This window comes from Dipodomys ordii, unplaced genomic scaffold, assembly GCF_000151885.1.
Source record: "Dipodomys ordii isolate 6190 unplaced genomic scaffold, Dord_2.0 Scaffold83, whole genome shotgun sequence".
Classification (NCBI taxonomy): domain Eukaryota; kingdom Metazoa; phylum Chordata; class Mammalia; order Rodentia; family Heteromyidae; genus Dipodomys; species Dipodomys ordii.
In genome coordinates, this window is record NW_012267299.1 from 6,473,066 (window position 1) to 6,489,144 (window position 16,079).

General features: G+C 36.3%; 1 protein-coding gene across 1 annotated transcript in view; it reads right to left on the reverse strand.

The window, feature by feature from the left end:
• Positions 1-1,405: 1,405 nt before the first annotated feature.
• Positions 1,406-16,079, reverse strand: part of Ndufaf2 (NADH dehydrogenase (ubiquinone) complex I, assembly factor 2) — a 113,455-nt gene continuing 98,781 nt past the window's right edge. Inside the window, exon 4 of the mRNA XM_013025280.1 lies at positions 1,406-1,719. Within this exon, the coding sequence (XP_012880734.1) occupies positions 1,468-1,719 (252 nt within the window). The 3' untranslated portion in view covers positions 1,406-1,467. The remainder of the gene's footprint in view (positions 1,720-16,079) is intronic.

Genomic DNA, 16,079 nt, shown 5'->3' on the forward strand with positions numbered 1-16,079 from the left:
AACTCTGGGCCTGGGCACTGTCCCTCAGCTCTTCAGCTCAAGGCTAGCGCTCTACCACTTGAGCCACAGCGCCACTTCCGGCTTTTTTCTTTTTGCTTACATGGTGCTAAGGAATTGAACCCAGGGCCTCAGGCATGCAAGGCAAGCACTCTACCACTGAGCCACCTTCCCAGCCCCTAAAAAAAAGTAAAGTACTTTTTGTACAGTTTTTATTGTAAAAATGCTGTACAGAGGGGTTACAGTTACATGAGCAAGGTAATAAGTACATTTCCTATTGAGCATCGTTGCCTCCCCCTTTGTTTTCCCCCTACCATCCCTTACTTCCTATCTCCACAACTATACTCTGCCTAAATTGTAAAGTTCACTTTTTCAACACAGTGTCTTGTACGTCTCATTGTTACAATGGGTCAATCTGTATCCCTAGTTAAGCATTTTGTTTTTTCCCTTCCTCTCCCTGAATTAGATAAGTGTATATACAAGATGCAGGGCACCCACATCAAATACAGTGAAAATAAGGGTTATACCATGGGGGAGGAACATACCAAAAAAAAATCACACAGCACATTATAAATATGTTAGAAAGAAAAAAGATATTTATGCCCCTATCTTGGGGTTCATCTTGCTTAACATCATCTTATATGGTCATATGTACATGATTTATCCACATTTTTCTTCAACGTCAAGCCACTGAATCTCAATTATAAGTGGAATTTCATTTTGTTTAGAGAACTCCCCTGTTTTCTTCTTTCCCATGAATTCCAATTACCATTCCATTTCTCTCTCTGCTGTCCTTTCAGGTTTTCCTGATTGATTTTTCTCCTGTTTGATTTCTGTCTCATCTTTACATTAAGGTCTCTATGGTTTCTTGCATATTATCTAATTTTGTCGGTCAGGGGGGTTGAACTCTGGGCTTGAGCTCTGTCCTTGCTCTCTTCAGCTCAAGGCTCTACCACTCTCAAGTGCCACTTCCAGTTTTCTGGTGGTTAATTGGAGTTTCAGGGCTTTTCCTGCCCAGGCTGGCTTTGAACTGTAATCCTCAGTTCTCAGCCTCTTGAGTAGCTAGGATTATAGGCATGAGCTACTAGCACCTGGCTTACATTTTATGTTTACATAATTTGTCTATGTTCATGGCTTAGTCCTTTGGAATCTTCACCTGGAGGAGAGCCCACTGTTTACCTTATTCTCCTAAGATGTATCTGTGAGTGGTTCTTGTTTCGCCTTCACAGGTAGAGGACACACGTCAAATTAGTGATCAAAGGAGAAACAATTGTAAGCAAATTCATAAACATAAAGATGACTAAGTCCTGGATAGGATTCAAGTCTAAAAGCATCTAGGCGATGTTAAAAGTGAACTCTTAAGCTAAATGGAATACACAAGTGCATATCAGAAAATACAAAGTAATCGAGTTTTCACTACTTTTATTTGTTAAACAGTCATATGGACAAAGTGAGTTTTCCATAGTACATTCATTGGGTGTGTCCCTTGTCATTTTGTGGCATCCAGGATCCTGGTTGGAAGGTTTTACCAGTGCTGGTGGGAGCCTCTGAGGGTTCTTCCTTTCCAAAGTGTGGAGCAGAGGCATGCCCTTTTATCTCAGTTTGCATAGGTGGAGGCAAGAGCTCTTCCTTCGTCTCTTTACTGAGCAGTTTTTCTTTCTCATAAAAATCTTGGCTTTTTCTTTTCATTTCTTCTCTATATTTTTCATTCTTTAGTATTTCCTGCACACAGTTACAAGTGGAATAAATTAAAATTCTAGTCAAACACCAGAAGGATTTTTATAACAAAACAAAAATATAGCAAAAATATAAAAATCAAATTTGCTTTGTATTTGAATGTATACAATAAAAGTTTGAAAAGACTATTTGATTATTTATCAGTATTAAAAAGTCCATAATTTTATGTTATAATAGAAAGATGATGGAAGGCCACAGAATAGAAATATTTATTTACCCAATGAGTGAAACAATTTAGCATGAAATAGTACACAAAAGTATTTTAAGACACTCTATGAAAGATTTTCTAGGTTTAACTATATCTGGCCATATAGTGCATCATTAGTGGCTATTTTCCTACTGCAGGGGAGAAGCTGTGATAATCTTAGAAAGATACTCCGACCTGCCACACTTTCACTGTGGAGATTAAAGCATGAATGCCAAGGCTGATTCAAGCCCCACTTATTTCCCTCCCTCTAGGTGGTTCTGGTGAAGACAACAAGGCAGAGCTCATTATGTTGCAGACACTAGCTCCAGAGAGAGTTTGCTATGGAAATGCTTCCTCAAATCAGTGCAAACCATTTGTTCAGTGAAGGTGTTTTTCAGATTTGCTATTCTGACTAGAACCATCTAAACTAAAAATTACAATTAATCTATTTTTATTGCTGTGCTTCATTGAATATAAGACTGCCACTTGTGCATCATTATTAGATGAACCACTAAAAGGTTCTGGGGTAAGATGGCAGAATAGAAGTAAATGCTTCATGGGACTCTGAGTAGCAAGAATCAGGAGGAACTCAACTCCATAAATATGAATCCTGGAGATAACAGACTAGCAGTCCTAGCCACAGTTCTTACAAGCTTTAAATCCAGTATGGAGATTTGTCTGAACATGACTCCTGCACACTAGGCTAGTTTTAGAAAAGAAATCCTTACATCACAAATCACCTCTCAGTGCTAAACCAGGAGCCATCTTGAAAAGGAATCTATCATTGGAGACTAAACTATTCTGGGGATCAGAAAACATGCAACAATAAAAATTCAGGTCCTCTGGAAGAGACACACTGCTGCACTAAATAGGGGAAGAGCCACAAAAGATAGTTGTGGAGAAGGCGAGGGTTAGCATTGAGCCTAAGAGGTTTGAGAAAACTGAAGGGCAATGTGCTTGTTGGGAAAACCAGTTTTATGTGGATTAATACTGGGTCCAGGTCTGACAGTGTGAGACTGAGGCTGGTAGAGACATGGACATACCTCCCTTCTATGCTGAGTATAGAACTCAGTCATCTGATTGCTTCACTGGCTCTCTGGGGGTGTCAAGGGATAGTCCATGGCTTAGACATCTGCCATGCTACTGAGTGTACAAATTAAGTTCTTCTGGAATGAGTGGGTAGCTACCTTACCCACATACTGCTGAAGATCATTAAGGCTAATGGTGACACTAGGTACACATTAAAAGAAATCAAAAGAATAAAAAACAAATCCCCTGAACTTGCCAAATACATATTACCTCACCATAGGCTCTACCATAATCCTTAACTACTCTGGCCTACCAGAAAATTCCAGGCAGGACTCAGCCTACTTTTACCACCTACTTTTCAATAGAAGCTTAGAGTGACAACAGGCCTCAGCTTTGACACACTATCCTTGGCACACATGGTAGATTCCAGTATTGTAAGACCTGCAAAGAAGCTTCTATAATTCTAACACCTTATTAAGAAGAAATTTTTGACTTAGTCTTCTCTTCTTTTTATTCATCTAATTTTATTTCTATTTTCTAATCAGATTTTCATCTAACTCTTCTTCCTCCTCGTTCATTTTTCTTTCCTTTTTTTACTGATAATTCTTTCTTTTTAATTTTTGTTATAATTCATTTTAACATTTATTAATTTTAACCTTTATCCTATATTACTTTTGCCTCTTTCTTTTCTATGGTTATTGGTGGAACAGTTGTGTTTAAGTGTTTTTACTGTGTTAATATATCAGTTTCTTCCCTATGTAGTTGTTAGTGTAGTTTGTTTTCTCCTTTCTGAAAGATAGTAGAGATGGAGCTCTTAAGAGTAAGCTGCTGGGGCTGGGAAGGTGGCTCAGTGGAAGAGTGCTTCCCTTGCATGCCTGAGGCCCTGGGTTCTATTCCTCAGCACCACATAAGCAAAAAGAAAAAAGCCAGAAGTGGCACTGTGGCTCAAGCCTTGAGCTGAAGAACTGAGGGACAACGCCTACGCCCAGAGTTCAGGCCCACAACTGGACCAAAAAAAAAAAAGAGTAAGCTGCTAAGGGGCTGGGAAGGTGGCTCAGTGGTAGAATGCTTGCCTTGCATGCATGAGGCCCTCAGTTCAATTCCTTAGAACCATATAAGCAGCAAAAGCCAGAAGTGGGGCTGAGGCTCAAGTGGTAGAGTGCTAGTCTACAGCTGAAGAGCTGAGGGACAGCACCTGGGCCCAGATGTTCAGGCCCCACGATCGACCAAAAAAAAAAAAAGAGGAAGCTGCTAAGAAGTCCCTTATATAACAGTGAAAACAATATGCATCCTTACAGATGAATAAATCTCCACATAAGAACATGAGAAATATGAAAAAAAATCAAGATTTTTATTCTGTAATGGAATCAAAAGACATTCAACTGTATAAAATGCCATACAGGGATGGAGTGTAGCTCAGTGTAAGCAAAATGCTTACCTAGCAAGTGCAATGTGCTAGTGTTCAATCCCCAGTACCAAAAGAGAAAAGACAAATACAGTAAAAATTAATGCCAGAGAATTCAAATGGTTATTTTATAAAATGATCAATGAATTTAATGAGAAAAAAAGAATTAAAATGCTGATTGAGTTAAGTGAGACAATACAGAATATAGAGTAATTCAAAGAAATATAGATTCTAAAAAAATAATCAGAAATCTTGGAAATGAAATACTTAAAAACTCAAACATCTCAGGTGAAAGGCTTACTAACAGACTAGATCAAGTAGAAGAAAGAATATTAGGGTTGAAACCACAAAGAGGCAGGTACAAGTGGCACATGCTTGTAAGTCTAGGTACTTAGGAGGCTGAGACATGGAGGATTGTGGTTCAAGGTTCAAAAACAGTCAGGGCTGTTTTTAAGAGACTCCATATCTAAAAACCTGTAAAATGCTGGACAGAAGGCATGCTCAAGTGGAAAAGCACCAGCTGTGAACATAATAAAAACTGAAAGTTCTAGGCCCTGATTTCAAGACTCTGTAGTGGAACAAAAAAAAAAAAACAAAAACATAGGTTAAAAAAAATTAGAAATAGGGCATACAACCCTTTGAATACTCAGTATAGACAAAGAAGCAGAGGACCAAGCTAAATGTAAAGGAAATCTATTAAAGGAAATAATACCAGAGAATCCATAAAATCTTGTAAAAAGATATGGGCACCCAGATATTGAGGCATTAAGAACACTAAATAGACCTTAAGAGGACCATAAAAGGATCCTTCCACCATATTACAGTAAACTACTAAAAGTACAGTGCAGAAAAAGAATATTGGAAACTGCAAGAAAACTCTGAGTCATTTATAAAGACAAACAGAATAACAACAGATTTTTTTTTCAGTGTAAAGTCTAAAGCCTAGGAGAACATGAGGGATTTATTTAAACTCCTGAAAGAAAATAACTACCAACCTAGATTTATGTTTCCAGCAAAGTTATTCTTCAGAATTGAAAGATAAAGAAAGACCTTCCAAATTAAGCATAAACTCATGAGCACTAGACCAGTATTTCAGATATACCTAAAGAAAATCTTACATGTAGAACAGGTAGCAAAACAAATATAATCATGAGAACACAGGAAAGAAGAAATCTCACTAGAAATGTAGACAAGCAAATGAAATTAAGAAAGAACCAAACAAAACTCAGTAAACCATCAAAACTCAAAGACAAATACAAAGCGGAACAAATAGATTATTCAAAACAAATAGAAGCAAACAACAAAATGACAAAAACCTTTCAATAATAACCTTTGAATGTAAACTGTTTTAACTTTAGAATTAACAGAGACAGGAGACTGGTTGGTTGGATTAGAGAAGACTTAATAATTTGCTGCCTGAAACTCACTTTCCCCACCAAATACAGATACTGGCTGAAAAGACTGAAAACAATATTTAAGTAAATGGAATCTGACAGCAAGAAAAAGTAGCTATACTTATATCTGACAAAACATTTCAAGCTAAAATTGGTATGAAGAGACAAAGAAGGTTACCTCATATTGACAAGGGGAACAAACCACAAAGAAGATGTAATGCTTGTAAATATAATTCACTGAACATTAGAGCATCCAATTTTATAGAACAAATATTATAGGACCTAAAGGGGAAGATAGGCCCAAATATAATAATAGTGGATTGGATTATACTTTTACTAATAGACAATCTAAATTTGCCCCCAAATCAACAAACATCTAATTTAATTATAGATCAAATGTACTTATCGACATCTATATAATATTTTACCCAAGATTGGCACATTGTTTTCATCAGCACACTGACCCTTGTCCAAAATGGATACTTTGGTAACAAAGGAAGTTTCAACAAATATCACAAAATAGACAATTTGTTGTATCTTCTTAGAATATAATAAAACTAGAATTCAATAACAAAATAAACTATGCAAATATATGGAAATTGAAAATAATTTTTTTAAAATATACAGTGGGTCATCCAAGAAACTGGAAACACAAAACAGCAGAACCTGTGGGACACAGGGAAAGAAGTTGTAACGATGGAAGTTTATAGCTATGGGAACTCACATTAAAGCAGTTAAAAAACAAAACCAGAGAGATCCCAAATAACTTAAAAATGCATCTCAAGATTTTAGCAAAACAAGAGCAAACCAAACTTTCAATCAGTAAAAGGAAAGGAGCCAATAGTAGTCAGGGAAGGAATAAATAGAGACAAAAGGAACAATAAAAAAATTAATAAAACAAGGAATTGGTTCCTTGGAAAGGTAAAGAAAATTGACAAACCCTAAGCTAAACTAACCAAAAGATAGAGAGAAGACCCAAATAAACTAGATTGTAATAAATAAAAATAATGATAGTAAAATACCACTAAAATTAATGAGATCATTACAGAATATTAAATAAAAAGTATATGCTAATTAATTAGAAAATAGTGAGTAAGCAGACAAATTTATGGACACATATGACCTATCAAAATTAAAGAAAATATATGATTGTGGTTTGTGGGCAGAAAGGTCTGATATTCTGCCTGAACAAAGAAAAAAGAAACATACCTTTAAAGCATGAAATATAGTAATTACATATTTTATCTTTATTAAAATTCCTTTCTCTGTCATAATGATCTTTTTCCTAAATGGATGAAAAAATTTTGATTTTTTTGACAATCAGTATTTTCTGGCTTTTCTTTAAGAACATATGTCATTTATAATGTGAAGATTAGAATGCTGAAGTAACTGACTAATATCTGACAACATTGACAAAAACAAGTTCTCTCAAGTTATTTTTAAATTTTGACACTTAAAAAAATGACAATTAAGAGTCCATCAGTGAGCCACAAAGGGCAAGTGATTCCTAGCCTGAGGAGCTGTGGGGGTGACAGGACTCCATGATTCTGAAAGCCATACGTGTTTTCAGGGAAATTTTTATCCATCTGTTTCTGATTCATTAGCACTTATCAAAATGTTATTCCATGAGATATTTGAAGTCAAAGACACCATGTAACAGCCTATTAATGAGCCTAAAGAGTTTTTTACTCTCTTCTTTTTTGAGAAAGATATAAGAAGTTTTCTCTTCTCTTTTCTTTCAAACAGTCACATCCTATATAGTGATTCAGACTATGAAACAAATCTTTGGGAAAGCACATGAAATGCGAAGACAGAAGTCTGGGTATGGAGATTGACCAATATGATCTTTCTCTAGGTTTCTCCTGTTTCAGAGCTTATTCAATCACCATATGCCACACACCTTTTTGGAGTTTCAATTCCTTTATCTGAAAATAGGAATGAAGTTAATTTAAAACAGTTTGCTGCTGGGTGCTGGTGGCTCATGCCTGTAATCCTAGTTACTCAGGAGGCTGAGATCTAAGAATACCTATTTAAAGCCAGCCTCAGAAGAAAAGTTGGTGAGACTCTAATCTCCTCTTAAGGTCTATTTAGTGTTCTTAATGCCTCAATATCTGGGTGCCCATATCTTTTTACAAGATTTTATGGATTCTCTGGTATTATTTCCTTTAATAGATTTCCTTTACATTTAGCTTGGTCCTCTGCTTCTTGTGTTGACAATTAACTACATAGTGATTATGATTTTATAAATCTACAATGTCAATTGGAAATATCTTTTTTGTTCCCCTTACCAACTTCTAGAGTTCTGGGGAAGGATGCTAAGTGTACATGGATTACAGAGTCTTTCATATTGGAATGTAGGCCAAACGGTATTATTGGTTTGAAAGCAAGTGTCTTTGGTATGTGACTGTGTTTACGTTATTTATACCTCCGTTACTCTCACAAATACTCTTCATATTGTTAGGTCCTCTGAAAACCTTCTTTTTAGCCAGATATCAGGCTTGGGCTCAGGACCTGGGCACTGTCCCTAAGCTTGTTTTGCTCAGGGCTAGCACTCTACCACTTGAACCAAATGCCACTTCCAGCCTTTTTGTTTATGTGGTACTGAGGAATTGAACCCAGGTTTCCATGCATGCTAGGCAGGCACTCTACCACTGAGCCACATTCCCAGCCCTGAAAACTTCTTAATAGTGATTAAGAACATGGGCTCTGAAGCCAGACTGTCTGCATACAAGCCCTCAATGTGGCTATTGGCTACCATACAGGAGAGCACAGATACAAAACATTTCCACCACTGCAAAAACCCTCAGTGGGAATGTACTGCTCTAGATTGATTCCAGTAAAACTTAAACCTCCAAAAGGTTGGGCTGATTCACATGTTAATTAATAGTCCTTCAGAACAAAACACACTATTTTCTAAAGAGAAAAAGCAAAATCCACTGTTCATCATGCTAGCAAGAAGTGAAGAATGGTGACCCAAAGCAATCAATAGAAGTGGAACCAGAAATGACTGAATTAACAAGGACTTTACCAGAGCCAATATAAAAATGTCCAAAGATTTAAAAGAAAAATAACTATTAAGAAGAAAGAGCCAGATGCCAGTGATCCTAGCTACTCAGGGGACTAAGATCTGAAGAATTATGGTTTAAGGTCATCCCAGGCACAAAGTCCAAGAGATTCTATCTCTAAAATCACCCACAAAAGAAATTGGACTGCAAGACTGGCTTAAATGGTACTGACCCAGCTGAGTAAGCACACCAAGGAAGCACAAACCCTGATAAGGGTAGGGGGTGGGGTGGGTGGGGCAAAGCAAAGAAATGGTAACAATGAAAGGGAACCAAATGGAACTTGTTCAAGTGAAAAATAAAAATGTTTAGTATGATAAATTAAGCGGACTGCTTAAACATCGCACTATAGAAGAAAAGAACTGGGAATTGGATTAGTGATTAGATACTGTGGAAACAAAGCAATGTAAAATACACAAACTGAGATGAGAGATTTTTGTTTTTAAAGTGAACAGAGCCTCAGTAAGTGGTGGAACAATATCAAGTGGTCTAATACATAAGGAACTGGAGTCACAAAAAGAAAAGGAAATAACTGAAAATAGTCATGTAGGTATAATATTTGTATATCCAAAAAGCTTAATAAACTCCAATCAGAATAATCATAAACACCAAAGCAAGTCAAAATCAAATTGATGAAATAACTGATAAAGAGAAATTCTTTTGCTAATTTTTGTTTTTTTTATTGTTACTTTAAAGGGGGGGGGAGTTACAGTTTTATAAGTCAGGTAACATGCACATTTCTTTTTGGACAATGTCCTCCCTTCCCTGAGAAATTCTTAAACTACCAAAAAAATACAAGGAAAAAGAAACATCACTGAGTTGCAATGCAACCTTGAAAGACATGAAAATGACTTAAAAGGCTTCAAGAAAAACATCTTCCAACTTAGAATCTCATATTTTGTAAAATATCCTGTAAAAAAATCAAGGGATTTTTTTAGACAAGAACATTTTCAGACAAAGGCTGAATCTGTCACAAATCAAATCTCTACTATAAAAAATTTAAAGGAAATACTTCAGGAAAAGGAAAGTGATACACCATATAAACTGGAATAAGCCCCACAAAAAGAGAGTACAGGAAATGATGAGAATTGAGAACTTCATTGCAGAGATAATCAGCACACTGCTAGATACTGGATATCCTAGGACTATGTCCATCTATTCCCAATTTACTGAGCCTATGGGAGACATCATTGCACTCTATAGTGAAAGTACTGCTAAGCTTTTGAAACTTATTGTGACATTGTAACAGTACTCTTTCTCATTACCTCCCCACTTCTGTCCAACAACAAGTCTGGGCTCACCAAACCTTCCAAGTAGTAGAGCACTGTCCTCACTCCCTCCAACTTGCCTGGAACAATATGTGAACAATGGTCCTTGTCTTTCTGAAGCTCAGCTTCATGCAGCTAACAATCAGAAAGCCATTCAAGTACTCAGTGTTCAAGAATATCATTCTTCACCAGTTTCATAGTCAGTATTGACAATGAAGAAAATGAGCTGTCATCAGTGGTATATATTAAATGCTTGAATTTATATATATTTTCTGTGTCAAACTGTAACACCAGTACAATGAAGGATAAGGAAAAGAAAATGTGACTGCTACTTGCTCAGTCTCTCAACAAGCTTACCATTGTTTGTGTAACATAGATAATAGCTATTTGTTGTATAGCATTAAATAATTCAGTAACACTCAAGTCTTTCATACGCCATGACTTTGTTAAGAGCTACCATAAGGGCACTTATGGTAGCTGCATCTATCTACTCAGTATTGTAAATTGCATCAATGGTAATGCCAAAAGCTTTTAAACTTTTTTTTTTGTAAAGCTTAAGTATTCAGTCTACTAGGACATGTAGTTCATTCACAGACACTAGTGAAATGAGATATATTCAGTCAAGAAGTATTTCAGTAATGCTTTATATACACACATATATGATGATGCTACTGGTATAACATTAATGTCAAACATAAGATTCCTTGATAATAGACATCAAACTTATTTGTATTATTTATTGGGAAGGGAAACTGGGGTCTCACAAGGGCAAAGCCACTACACTCTACCACTAAATTTATATAATTTTTGTATTATCAATAGACATGGAAATGGAATACAACTAATGTTCATTCCTTTATTTGGGAATTATCACTTGTTTGAGAGTGCTCTGAATCTAACTAGGAAAAGATTCAAATCTATTCAAGTTGAATCCATACATACGTGCCACACCTTCATATATATTTGATATCCATGCCCCTTTAGAATTTAGTATTTATTAATGGTCGCCATTTTATTTCAAGTATTTGAGAGTATGTTCAAATTTATGTTCAAAACACAAGACAAAACCTAAATAAAGTCTAAAATAAGTTTAGTAGAGCTTCACTTTTAGAAAGACTTCTGAATTATAAAAGAACAAGAAAAGACTCAAAAGTTGATCTTAGGTCCATGATACTGGGTTCTTATTAATTAAATCTTTTTAAGGCTCATTTATAACATCCAAGTTTTATCATACACAAAATATAAGAACTCCAATTTATAAAGTTGAACTCAAAATTACAACATCTTTAATATCTACTGGAGCTAGATATATATTTTGAAAGCACATATAGGATAAAGACACAATGGAACTTTTGGTGTTAGAGAAACAGCAACTTTCTGGGTTGGCATCTGGGTTGGTGTATATACACAATGGAATTCTATGCCTCCATCAGAAAGAATGACATTGCCCCATTTGTTAGGAAATGGAAAGACTTGGAAAAAATTATATTAAGTGAAGTAAGCCAAGTCCAAAGAAACATAGGTCCCATGGTTTCCCTTATTTGCAATATCTAGTATATGTCTGAGTCAAGCAGAAAAGGTCAGATAAGGTGATGTTAGGAAAATGAACCCTAAGATATGTATTTTAAATGTTTTATTTCTTTCATGCATTTGTTTCTAACACAATTATAAGATTATTTCTTTGTTGCTTTGTATGTCCCTCCCCCACAGTATAACCCCTACTTTCACTGCATTTGATGTCAATATAATTTGTGGAGGGGAAGGGGAAAAACAAGTCATTTAAATAAGGATACAGGTAGACCTATTGCAACAATGAGAAGTACAAGATGTCATGTCGAAAATGAACTTTACAATTTGGGCGGGGGGAGGACTGGGGGGTAGGATGGGAAGGCAAGGGAAGGGTAAACAGAGGAGGAAGCTACAATGCTTGATAAGAAAGGTACTCATTATCTTGCCCATGTAATTGTAACCCCTCTGTACAGTATTTTCACAATTAAAGAAAAGCAACTTTATAGCACATTTTAGATTACTAAATATGTTCTCTGAATCCATATTTTTACCTCTTATTAGACATATAGGATAAATTGAACTACTAATGAATAACTGATTTTATTGACTATTAAGCATTTTAAAGGATGAATTCATAACCTTTGAATCAATTAAATTTTTTGAATACTAAAAGATTTAGTAAATAGATTAGAAGCTAAATTTGTCTTGAAGCATGTTTCTGAAACCCGATACAATATGTGCCAGACAGGTATAACCATCTTACATTATATATTAGAAATACAGCCCTCATACAACAACTTAATTATAATGGGAACTTGATGTTTTAAGATGTTCCAAGATGAATTTTTTCAGGTCTCATGCATGTTCTTCTTATAGTTAATTTTATAATGCTGAGAAATAATAATTCAGGTTTAGTAAACACTACAGTGATATCTAAGCTTGAAAATAAAGCCAAATTCTTTAATTAAATTACACTTTCTAGTTTTGACAAGTTGAAATTCCAGTTATTAGTGGGGTGCTGCTACATGCTAGCTACTCAATAGGCTAAGACCTGGAGGATCTCAGCTCAAAGCTAGCCTAGGAAGAAAGTCTTCAAGACTCTTTCTCTAAAACTGCCAGCAAAACGATGGACTTGTGGGTTAAGGGCTAAGTGGTATAGAATGCTAGCAGTGAACAAGAAAGCTGATTAAAGTGAGAAGGCTGATGTTCAAGGCCCAGTTCTCCTGCCACGCCCCCCCCCCCCACTAAAAGGGGTACACAGGTAGAGGGAAGAAGGATGAGCAAATGCAGTCATATAAAATGCACATTATGTATCATATATATGATGTACATAATGTAAATCAATATACATTATGTAAAAGTGGAACTCTAATTTGAGGATAGGGACAGGACTGGGAAGGATGAGAACAATGGAAGGAGGCGACAATGATCAAGATTCACTGTACACATAACCTGAGTTCTGAAATTGAAACTCGTTTTTGCAACTACTTAATAAAGTAGTTTTTAAACAAGAAATATTAAATAATGAGATCATCATTTTTAATCTAGGAAAGAAAGAATAAAACAGAGGGTATGCTTTGGTCCCTCAAGGACAATTAGTATTAAAATCCAAAACAAGTCCTGATCGATTAGTAATAAAAAGGAATTTAATCTTATCCAGATGGTAGTAGGAATCAAAGGGTAAATAAATGACAGCACTTAGGTTAGTAGGCTAGCAATGGGTTGCTAAGAAATCTATTAGAATAAAACAACAGCCAAGCGGGTTATGTTTTAGCAGACGTTGCTCCTGCTATGTTTTCTTGCCAATCACTAGTGTGCCTCTGCCAAATCAATGTCATATTTAATTTATTCACATTCAAATTTATTGCAAACAACCTTTGATCACTTACAATGATGAAAATATACACTGAATTTTGTTGTTTTGACATACTTTCTTGAACTTTCCTCCTGTGTTTTTTTCCTCAAAACATTTCTAATTGAAGGAAGTTGATCTCAGTGATTTTTGCTATTTGAGGGGACAACTGTAAGGTTTGTTCATATTCTTTGTTGGCTAGGAATTTCTGGCATTGAGTTTTCTATCTCTGAACTTGAGCCAGATTAATTATTAAATCTTGAAATGTCACTAAAATGAGCTAATCATAGAGCTCAAGTCATTAACAGTGTTGCAGGTAGTATTTCCTTTAATAAAATAAATGAACTTCTACACAATGAAAAAAAGTACCTCTGAGCATAACGACACAATTATTTAATTGAAAAGTTAAACATGAATAAAAAATAATTGGAGTCATTTACCTTTAGTTCTATTTAATTGAGCTATCCTGGTGGGAGACAAGGGAAACCTTACTCCCTTGTGTGACAAGGGGAAAGACCGTAATCCCTGCAAAAAAAATAAAATAAAATAAAAATCTGGTCTCCATAGCTTTCTGGGTTTGGCCTTTGAGAGTGGGAAAGGCAGGAGCACTGGAGGAAAGAGAAGGCTCCATCAGTGAGTGACTGCTAACTTTATAGGGCTGCTAAGGAACAGGAGCTATAGGGAGAAAAGATTTCTCTCCTATCCCAAGAGGGGAAAAGAAGGATTGGAAAACAAGTGAGATACAGAGAAGCTGCAGCTCTAGTCTTACAAAACTTCCTATGGAGAATAAAAAATGTAGTGGCCATTAAAGTGAAGAGTCCATATAACCCAAGGAGCACCAAGAGTTGCTGGCAGTCTCCAGAAGCAGCGAGTGACATAGAGTAGATTCCCTCAGAGCATCCAAAAGGAACCAACCTTGGGGATGGTTAGTCTAGATTTCACACTTTGGCTTTTCAGAACTCTGTGTTCCAGATATATAGCCCAGGAACTACCAGAGCATAAAAGATGTTTATCAATGGCTCTAAATCTTCTGTTCTCTGTTCCTGAAAAGGGATGATTTTAATCTTCTTGTGAGGATGTAGCAATTTGAATAAATCATGGAGAATATTATATACAGCCCATAGAAACCTGGACATAGGAAGCTGCAGGTAAACATCATGAGCAGGTCAGTTGACTTGAGGGACCAATATACTGATTTCAGACCCTCGCCTTAGCCTCTGAGTAGCTGCAGCAGAAGCCGTCACTCATACGGACCAAGTTACTGCTGCAGGTGGTGGAAGTGAATAACAGAGAAGGTGCCAGAAGACAGCAAGCTCAAGAACCAGAGGCTAAAGCAGGGCAAAACAGCCTCACCTAGTACTAAAAGGTACCTCCTACAGTGGGAGAAAGAGTTCAAAGCCTAGGAAGCTGCAGCACTGGTATACCACAGCAGTTGCAGCAGTAAGGAGGAGAAGAGGCCTTGCAGAGATGACTGTCCTTCACACCTACTTTCTGAAGAACTAAGGTGAAGTCTCAGAAAACCTTTTGGTCTTCCTACGCAACATCCAGACAAAAATCCAGCCTATTATGGTTAATTGAAATAAAAGTCTCGTAAACTTTCTTACCCAGGGTGGCTTTGAACCATGACCCTCAGGTCTTAGCCTCCTAAGTAGTTAGGATTACAAGCATGATCCACTCATCAGTGCCTGACTCTTTATTGGGGATGAGTACTGGGGATTAAACTCAGGGCCTCACACTTTCAGGCAGATGCTCTACCACTTGAACCACACCTTTAGCTCTTGTTCTGCATTGGTTATCTTTGAGGTAGGGTCTTGCTTTATGTGATGGCTGGCCTGGGCTATGATCCTGCTACTTGTGCTTCCCCTTGTTATAGGAGATAACATTGTACACTACTGCATTCCGGTTGAGCAGTAGTCTTGTGAACTTCTCCTTTTAGGTCTGGGCTGGTCTCAGAACCGTGATCCTCGACTTTCAAGTATCTAGGATTACAAGCTTGAGCCACAGCTTTATAATATTATCTGAAGATATTTAGGTTTTGGACATTGAGCAGAACAGAATTTCCAGATAAAGATGTCCAGTTACCTTTAAATTTCAGACAAACAAACAACTTAGTATTTATGTCCTAAAAATTATAGACTTACTCTTCAAATTAAAATTTAATGGTCTTCATTGTGTTTCTGTTTGTTTAATCTGGCAATCATAAATCATGATTATACTTTATTTTGAAACTATGACTGGCAACTATAGAAACTGGATTGGAGGAAGGCAGGCCAAGAACAGAGACATCAGTTAGGATGTTACTACAAAAATGCATATACAAAATCATTAGGACAGGGGCCAAGACAATGGGTGCGAGATGGAAAGGAAGCGTCAGATGAAAGTAAGGGAGAAAGTCTTGGTTACAAGTATAGAGATGAAGGAGACCAGAAAGATGACAGCTGATGGGATTAACCATGATAGAAAAAAGCGGTTTCATTTTCAACATGGCAAATTTGGGATGCCTGTAAAATATCCAGGTTCTTGTATCAAACTGTTAGCTCTATCTTTTTGGTCAAAGTTCTAAACATTTCAGGTTTCAAGAAGTTCTTCAGAACTCAATTCTAGGCCTGGTCTTTCCATACTACTTAAAACAAATTTTT